This window comes from Cervus canadensis, chromosome 19 (genome assembly GCF_019320065.1).
Source record: "Cervus canadensis isolate Bull #8, Minnesota chromosome 19, ASM1932006v1, whole genome shotgun sequence".
NCBI classification, from domain to species: domain Eukaryota; kingdom Metazoa; phylum Chordata; class Mammalia; order Artiodactyla; family Cervidae; genus Cervus; species Cervus canadensis.
Window position 1 is genome coordinate 44209580 of NC_057404.1, and position 9690 is coordinate 44219269.

The window sequence follows — 9690 nt, forward strand, 5'->3', positions numbered from 1 at the left end:
GTGAAATTGTCTTACATTTGTTATTGTCTTCTCTCCATACTGATCAAGAATTAAATTGAAAGAGACCAAACAGGACTTGGGGGCAAACATTCTACATAATAGATTTTGTCATTGTGTGGAGCCCCTTAAACAAACTGACTGTGCACTGTTAGCTGAAGGGCATCTCTTGATACCATTTTTACATATTTCAGGAAAACAGTGCATGTGCCTGGTGGATCTGGATCGAGCAAGAGCTGCAGAAGAACGTGGCTACTCCGTTCAAGTGATATCCATGGAGCCAGAGAGCTGCTCTCCCAAAAATAACATGATCGTGGGAGTCCCCATTTAGAACAAGATATTTACATTTGATGTTTTGCCATCCCTCTCCGTGATAAAAGCCCGGTGGCATTCGGGAGAGCCTTGGCATAACTAGGAAACAGCAGTAGCCATCTTGAACCTATTGTGCTCAGGAAAGAACGCAGCGGGAAAGTCTTAGAGGAGGGCTGCCTGCAAAGCATCACAAATGCTCCTGTAATGTGTGATTAAAGGACCGCTGGTGTTCACAGTGAGAATCCTCTGAAGTCTCAGCTGCTGGCAGAGTGATACTCAGGAGAGGAGGTTCCATCACTGGAATAACAATTTCCTTCTCATCTCACAGCCTTTCTGATCTTGCCAGTGTGGTGTTCAGTGCAAAATAGTTAACTCACACTCTTATAACCATTTAGAGATTCAAATGGAGACCAAAACTTGACTCAGTGGGGTTTTTTTGTTTTTTATATTTTTAGCAATTGTACTTTTTAAATAATTTTTTTTTCAAAAACCCAGTCAGATAGTTACAGTATGCTTGTATTTTTAAGCTGGGGTGAGTTGGACTTCTATATCATTTCAGATACTCCTTTTAAATATACTTCTCATAAATTACCAAATGAGATCATTGCTGGTTTAACCAAAACATTTAATATGAAGATATTATAAAATAATTTTGGTAAATTTCCCATTACAAGAACATGTAATTGGGACTTAAATTCTAACTAATTAGTCAGTACATTGATTTATTAATTCAAGTCAATAAATATTGCAGATCCATTAATTTCAAGATCCTGGCCTAGATTCTTCTAAGGATGTAAAGACGAGTTGCAAGAGACACAGTGCCTTGCCTGTGGGAGTAAATCATGGTACAGAAGAAAGGTTCATGAATTAATTAAGTTCTTTATATCGTAAAATAATGTGTGGTCCCAGGGTTTGTTTTTCAGATACCAATCATTTTTTATTAATTTTTGGGGGGGCAAAACTTGCTGAATGTAACTTGGAGGTAGAAGGAATAGAATACAGAGGCTTATTTGAGTAATTCTCCCCACTCACATTGTTCTTATTCCACCAGCCAGAGTTTTTAAAACCAGCTGCCATGTCCTTTCTCACATGCTGCTGATTATTTTTTTACATGTCCCGAGTTATTCCACTTGAGATAAAATTTATTTCATCGATTTTGATATTTTCAACCCCTGTATGACACATATCATAATGAGAAAGGGCTTTCATAAATAACTCTTTCATTACTGTGAATTAAAACACAGGAATCATTTATTACAGGGACAGGGGTTTGAACTCTTGCTTTCTAGGCTAAAATTAAATAAAAGAAGCAACCATCAGCCCTGAGTATCTTAGTCATTTGCACCTATAAACATACCATGTTCTTTTATCCTGAAATGTCTTTTTTTTTAATTGAGGTATAATTACAGACAGTAAAATAACAGATTTTAAGTATTCGGTTTCATAATATTTAAGTGTTCTTACTTAAGTATAGTTAATACAGTTTGTGCAACCACCACCAGAAATAAGATATATTGGATTTCTATCAGCCCAGAAAATTCTCTCATCTGCTTTCTGTCCAATTTCCCCCACCCAAAAGGCAACCACTCTCTGACTTCTGTCATCCTACATTTGTTTTGCCTATGTTTGTCCTTCATGTAAATGAAATCATTTAGTATACTGTCTTTTGTGTCTCGCTTCTTTTGCTCAACATGGTATTTTTTGAGAAATATCCACTTTGTTGTGTGTATCAGTGGTTTCTTTTTATTCCTAAGTGTTATTTCATTATATAAATATATCAGAATGTGTTTATGCATTCTCCTATTTGTGTTTATATGGATTGTTTTTACTTTGAGGATGTTATGAATGAGGTCTATGAATATGCTTCTACAAGCCTTTTTGTAAACATACATTTTTCTTTCTCTTGGATAAATACCCAATAGTAGAATTGCTGGGTTGCTGAGGAAGTGAATGTCAATTGCCAAAAAAATTTTTCAAAGTGGTTGTACCATTTTAAATATATTCCCACCAGCAATGTATTAAGGCTCCAGTTCTCCACATCCTCACCAACTTTTGATGTTGTCAGTTTTTAAAATTTTTACCACTCTAGTGGATGTGAAATGATATCTCATCGTGGTTTTAATTTTCATTTCTCTGATAACTGGCATGTGAAGAAGTGTCTCCTCAGGTCTTTTGCTCATTTTTAAAATCAGGTAATTTGGGTTTTTTTATTATCGTGTATTCTGAACTGGAGTCCTTTGTCGTGTACTGAGACTTTTTCCCAGTCTGTGGTTTACTTACTCATTTTCATAATGAATGTTTCAATTTTTAATAAGCCTAATTTATCTATATTTTCCTTTTATAGTTAATATTTTCTGTGTCCTCTCTAATAAATCTTTACTTATCCTAAGATTATAAAAATTCTTCCTATGTTTTCTTATAGAAACTTTATGGTTCCAGCTTTTTATATTTAGGTCTGTGATTCATCTCAAATCAATATTCACTTATACAGGTAGGCTTTGAGGAACATACAGTTGTTTCAGGGGCATTTGTTTAAAAACCTTTCCTTATTGAATTTACTTGGCACTTCAGTTGAAAATCAGCTGATGTATATGTATGTGTTTGTTTCTGAATTCTCTAGTCTGTTCCATTAATCTATTTGATTACTGGAACTTTATAGTAAGTCTTGACATTAGGTACCTTGTCTTCCAATTTTTTTTTTATTTTCCAGATTGTTTTGTCTGTTCTAAATCCATTATTCTTCATATAAATTTTTAATTGGCTTATCAGTTTCTTTTTTTTTAAAAAAAAAAGGCCTGCTGAGATTTTTGGTGTTGCCTGGAATCTTTAGATCAATTTAGGGAAAATGAACATATTAACAATATTGAATCTTACAATCCATGAATATAATGTGCCTTTCCATGCATTTTGATCTTCTTTAATAATTCTCAGTAGTATTTCATAATTTTCAATGTAGATGCTTTAGATTTGATATCAATAGTTTTGATGCTCTCTCCTTGAGGTTTTCCAGCTGGGATGGCTGAGGCCAGTCCTAGACATGGGTATTAACAATTGCTCTTGGATCATGATTTTTCTGTGTAAATTCTTGCCAAGATTTCTCCTCAGCCAAAGCAAATAAAAGGAGTTGGAGGCAGGCAATAGGAAGGCTGTTGCAATGACAGCAATCTGAGTAAGTGACCTGGTCTCACCCCTACCTCTGTCCATCAAAAGTAATGCTACTCCTCACTAATTTGTCTCCTGCCATGGTGGTAATATTAGAAGCCAGAGCTTAATGTTTATTGACTTTTGAGCCTGGCCCAGAGAAGCAGGGATATAATTATTAATGACTAAACAACCTTATCTTATTTAAGGAAAAAAATTTCAGTTCTATTAGAAAACAGTATTTTCAGGCCGTGCATGCAAAATAAAATGCATGTGATGATAATTATTTCACCTCCTTCTCAAGAATTTGGCTTCAAGTGCTGCCTACTCCATGGTTCCAGAAAATTGGCATTAATAGAACTTCCACATAGTGACACCTGTTTTCCTGTTGATTTTCACAATTAGAGATACAGTCCTGTGGAAGTAATGAAATTATAATAAAACATACATATTTTTAGGTACAATTAAAAAAAAAAACTCTCAATGCAAAGTAGATTTTTAATAGATTTTTAGAATTATATCAGAATTACATGTGTGCTGGGGAGAAACTAAAAGATGTAGATAAACAAAAAGAGGAAACACTTTAAGGTAACTATTAATCCTATATCATATTCCTTCCTAGACTTTGTTGTGTGCACACACACACATGGATTTATTTAACAAATACTAGTACTATATTTTGGAGAAGGAAATGGCAACCCACTCCAGCATTCTTTCCTGGGAAATCCCATGGACAGAGGAGCTTGGTGGGCTACAGTTCATGGGGTGACAAAAGAATCACACACAGCCTAGCAACTAAAAAACAACAATACTATATTTGCTAGGTACTATTCTAAGCCCTTTACAAATAACTTAGTCTCTTTTTAAAGTCATTCAATCCTCATAATGACCCTCAAGGGTAGCCACCATTAGTAATCCCATCTTACAGAACTAAGACCAATGTTTCATAGTACGAACAGACCTAGGTTTGAATTTAACCTGTAATTGGCAGAGAGACTATTCAAATTCAGGCTCCTCAACAATCCTCTTGGGATTGGCTGAAACAACCAATGGTACCTTTTGAAGTTCTACACAAGAAAGATGTCTTTTTTGCTTATACTACATATCCATCCGAGTTAGTGCTGACTACACTATCATCATGTCTGACCAAGCAGGCTCTACCAGGAACATAGCTAGTCTCGTGGCAAAGGAAGAAAAGACACGGCCCACTATCAGCCACCTACTAAAGACTCTGCTCAGGTCCCTTATACTTCCCTTCCCTCAGTTTGTTGACGAATGCAAATTACATAGCCCCTTCTGAGTTTAAGGTGGGGAGATACATATATAAACCTTTGGTGGAGGTGGAGGTTGCAGGTAATTTCAAACAACAATGTACCATCAGCACTGTAGTTGAAGGAGAAAGAGAAGAAAAGGAAAAGAAGGAAGGAAGAAGTAAACAGAAAGAAAAGCCCATTGCATCTTCCAGTTTAGAAAGTGTCTGAATCTGGTTGCAGCAAATCCGGGCTACTCTCTGTTGTGGTGTGCAGGCTTCTCATTGCAGTAGCTTCTCCTGTTGCAGAGCATGGACTCTAGGGCACAAGGGCTTCAGTAGTTGCAGCCCATGGGCTCAGTACTTGTGGCATTCAGGCTTAGTCGCTCTCCGTGGCCTGTGGTATCTTCCTGGACCAGGGATTAAACCTGTATCCCCTGCATTGACAGGTGGGTTCTCAATGCTGGACTACCGAGGAAGTCCCTGGACTTTTCATACTTACTTTCAGAAAGGAATTTTCCAGAAAGAAACACTCAAAGGAGTTGTTTGTATTGTTATCGGAGGTTGGAGAAATTTCTATTAAAAGGAGTTTCAGGTTTGCAAATTCTGCCTCCTCTGTTCAAGTGCTTGATCTATATGATGCCAGGTATTCCTTCAGTAAGGTGTGAGTTTACACACCTAGGGATGTAGATTATATCCCTGTGCCCTTAACCGGGGCTTCCCTGTGACTGGTGGTAAAGAACCCACCTTTCAAGCAGGTTCAACTCTCTGGTTTGGAGAAGTTCCCCTAGAGAAGGAAATGGCAACCTGCTCCCATATTCCTGCCTGGGAAGTGCCATGGACCGAGGAGCTTGGCAGGCTACGGTCCATGGGGTCACAGATAGTCAGACACGACTTAGCCACTAAACCACCACCGCCACCCATAACCAACATAGGTGTTATCAGAATTTTGTTTTAATCTTGGCCAATGTGATGGTCAAAATCCTATTTTGTTTTTATATTCATTCTTGACAATATTCACATAGTTGCATACTCTTCATGTTTACTGGCCATTTAAATTCTGCCTATTCATCAATTTATTCATTTAATCAACACATATGTTGACCTCTTGTGTTAAGACCAAGAATTGTGTACATATCTCTGGCTCATTTTTCATCTAGTACTTTCACCTTTTACATAAAGATTAGTAAAGGTTTATTCTTTGTATATATTTATATATGTATTCATTTCTGAGTTGTTTTATTTTTTAATTTTTATTGGTGTATAATGGATTAACAGTAAAGGTTTATTTATGGATTAAGGATTTTTGTTAATTACATTGCAGTTTAAGTTGGCCTTTCCAGAGGAAGGTGTTGTGTCTGTTTTTGTTTAGTTGTTATAAAATTTAAAATACACATTTGTTCATATAATGTCACTCTTTTTCTTGTGATTTCTGCTTAGAAAGATTTTTCACACAGTGATAAAAAAAATAGTCACCTATATTTTTGATGTTCTAATTCTTTAATCATTCTAGTTTTTACATTTAAACCTTTTACTCAGCAAGAATTTCTTTTGGGGGGGGTAGTTTGAGGTAGAAATCCAATATTTATTTTCATGTTATTAGTTACTTTTCCCCATACTATTATAAAAATTTAACTTTTTCCATTTATTCCAGATGCCATTAGAATATTAAGTATGTGTTGGGCTTTCTTCATTTTTATTCTTTCGGTTTGAATTCTTGTACCAGAATCATACTCAGTTTGACATCTAGCAAGGTAAGTTTTACCTTTGGTAATAATTAAAGGGTTTGTGACCTGAGACAGAGAATGTGTGAACCTCTCCTGAAATTGTACCCCATGTTTCAAATGGACATGTGTTTTCCTAGTCTTAATTAGACTCTTATTGGATTCTCTAAAGAATCCATGACCCCAAATAACATTATCACTGATCGAAAGGAAGCAAAAATGTAACTGAATTCAATGTTCTACCTGAAAGAAGTAGCCAAATATTAAAATCTTTCTTCAATATTTACGATAAAAGAATCATTATTTGCTTTTCTAGACTTCTTTTTCATAGCTCCCTTAAGAAGCCAGGTTTTGTTCATTTGTGTTCGTTTGCTTTTAGGTCTAGGTAATCTGACCTAAACAACAACAGTTTATAATTAAGCAAGAAAACAAAATTCAGCAGCAAACAGAGGAGAATATTTACTGGATGACTAAAGTGTCCTGAACATTTCTATAATGTGAGTCAGGTACTGTGTTAGTTGCTGTCACTTTCTAGAAGGAAGCTTTCTGCCCAACTAACCCACAGTGGCCTCTCCTGGTTACTCGCTATCTCCGTGTAATATGTTTGTGTGTGTTTATCACATGTCTCTCCATAGAATTTAAGCTCCCAGCAGTCTGTTTTATCACCATTATACTTTCAGTACTTAGTCCAATGTCAGGCACATAGTAAGAACTCAGTAAATGTTCACAGAGTGAATCATATATTTTAATACCTTCCACGTGGTGTAAAAATACATATAAAGTTTTCCTTTACCATCTGTAGACATATATGCAGGCATCAGGCCTGCAGACTTTTCTTATTGTTTGGGCTTAATGTTTTTACTTTGTTTTTTTCTTAAAACTCATTTAGCAAATCCAGTTCTAAAGATGACCAAGCAATGACTGTCATTGCCTATGTCATCTGAATAGTTTTTATGCAGAAGTTACTGGTAAATTATTTTCCCTGCCTAAGGAGGGAAGGAAAAAGTGAATGTGCTTAAGCTAAAGTGAGAAAAGAAAGTGTGTTAGTTGCTCAGTCATGTCTGATTCTCTGTGATCTTCCTCCTCTGTCCACAGAATTCTCCAGGCAAGAATTCTGGGCCCAGGTTTCCTGCATTGCAGGCAGATTCTTTACCATCTGAGCCACCAGGGAAGCCCCTCAGAAAGGTTTCCCTGACCAGAATCAAACCCAGGCCATGGCAGTGAGAGCACTGAGTCCTAACCACTAGACCACCAGGGAGTGAGAAGAGAAGGCCTTCAATAAATGTCAGTGGATGTTGACCATTATAAACCTGTCCCAGCACAGAGCAAGATTCACGTGTGGTGAAGAGTCAATATATGTTAAATCAGTGTTACTGAATGACCATTAAAAAAATAAAACCGTGGACCATGCAGTCTATAGGGAGATGGCATTTCTCTGTCACCAGGGCTGCTTCAGTGTGAAAAGAGATGCTTACTTTTCTCATGTCTGATGACTGGGCTCAAGTCACAGATCAGTTCTCACTATCTGCCTGCATTTCAGTCAGAAGAGAAGCATATGCACAGCCTGGGAGTCCTGCAGACTATTTTCCTTGTATGATGCTTCCTCCTTTGCATAGAGTAGCTTGCCCAGTTATCTGAGAATAATAGATAGCCCAGTATAAGTTTGGAAAGCAGCACATACTTTATTGAGAACAGCAAAGTTCTCAGTAATTAGGGAAAGTAAGCCAACCAGGGGCTTAGATGGTACATAATCCACCTGCAATGCGGTAGACCCAAGTTCAATCCCTGGGTCAGGAAGATCCCCTAGAGAGGGAAATGGCAACCCACTCCAGTATTCTTGCCTGGAAAATTCCGAGGACAGAGGAACCTGGTGGGCTATACTCCATGGGGTCACAGAGTCAGACACGACTGAGCACGTAACTCACACATAAAAGCTAGCTAGAACTTCTTGGATAGGCAAAGAAATCCAGTATGGGGTAAAAATTTACCATAGATAGTTAAAACCATGGTTTATATACATAACCAACTAGGTGTTGACTATAGTAACAAAGGTGACTTTTCTATATAACCAAATTTACTTTCACTGCAAATTTTAAATGATCATCTGACTTCTTTGTTTCAAACCTGTCTATTATTTATCCTTCGTAAATCATCCCACAGTTTGCTTTGAATTTAATGAGACTAAAAATACGTAAGTACATGCCTGGGTAAATGGTGTCTGTCCTTCCCTTATTATATTTTGAGTTTAGAGCTTCCACAATGTAGGGATGACAATGATACTCCTTGAGTAGATTTTTAAATGAGTACCTGGAGACATGTTTGCTGCTGAATGAGAGCAGTTACTTTGGAAAAGCTTGTGCGTGTCTGTATTTGGGGAAGTGAAAGGAGGTCATGGGGAGAGAGAAAACAATGCATATAGATTAGTGCAACTCAATTTTCCCCTCAGTCTCAACATAAGAGAGCATCTTCACATTATACCTAGAATTCATGACTAGAAACAGTTAACGTAGCCAAACATGAATTTCAACACCTTTAGTAAATTTAACACCCACATTTCCTTACAGACTAAAAGTCAATCTGATTTTTTAAGACATCCAAAGCAAGACATTTTAGCTTCTTTCTCAGTAAATATTTATTATATTTTCCATATCTCACTTCAATGAAATTCTATTTTAGCCATATTTCTTGGTACTACATTTAAAAGGCATCTCAGGTGTTTATGTCAGTGAAAAGGAACAGCAGCTATGAGCTAAATTTTCTTGCTTTAAATTTGAACATACCTCTAAAGTATTACTTTTAACGTGTTTATAATTGTTTGTACAGTATTGTTAGAATCATCGGACTAAAGATTCCTAATTTTACCCTTTGAGTCCTAAGTCTCATTATTTCTAAGGCTTGCTTCCAAACCTAGCCCAATTTCCACCTCCTCCTTGGCCATAAATTTTGGATGCTTTACAGAAACAATCTGAACAGAATCATTAATGCTAATTACTTTCTTAATTACCTACAGCTTTCTTGGTCTTGATGTCTGGCAGAGAGAAGCCCTGCCTTGTTCTCCCTCAAAATAATCTTGGCTCTTATTGCCTGTTTGCTCTTTCCCATCTAAAATTTAACATTGATTTGTCAAGTTCCATGAAAAAGCCTTTATTGGATTTAGTGATTGCGTGCAGAAGAGTTAACATCTTAACAATATCCAATCTTCTTATTTCTGAGCATAGTGTATATGAACAAGGTACGTGCACACTGCTGCATCGTTTCAGTCATGTC

General features: G+C 36.7%; 1 protein-coding gene across 5 annotated transcripts in view; it reads left to right on the forward strand.

The window, feature by feature from the left end:
- Positions 1-1973, forward strand: part of GSTCD (glutathione S-transferase C-terminal domain containing) — a 127925-nt gene extending 125952 nt beyond the window's left edge. For 4 of the 5 annotated variants that reach the window (XM_043438304.1, XM_043438306.1, XM_043438307.1 and 1 more), the window contains exon 12: positions 192-1973. In XM_043438304.1, the coding sequence (XP_043294239.1) occupies positions 192-328 (137 nt within the window). In that variant the 3' untranslated portion in view covers positions 329-1973. The remainder of the gene's footprint in view (positions 1-191) is intronic. The other variant, XM_043438308.1, reaches the window with a different exon arrangement.
- Positions 1974-9690: the final 7717 nt, after the last annotated feature.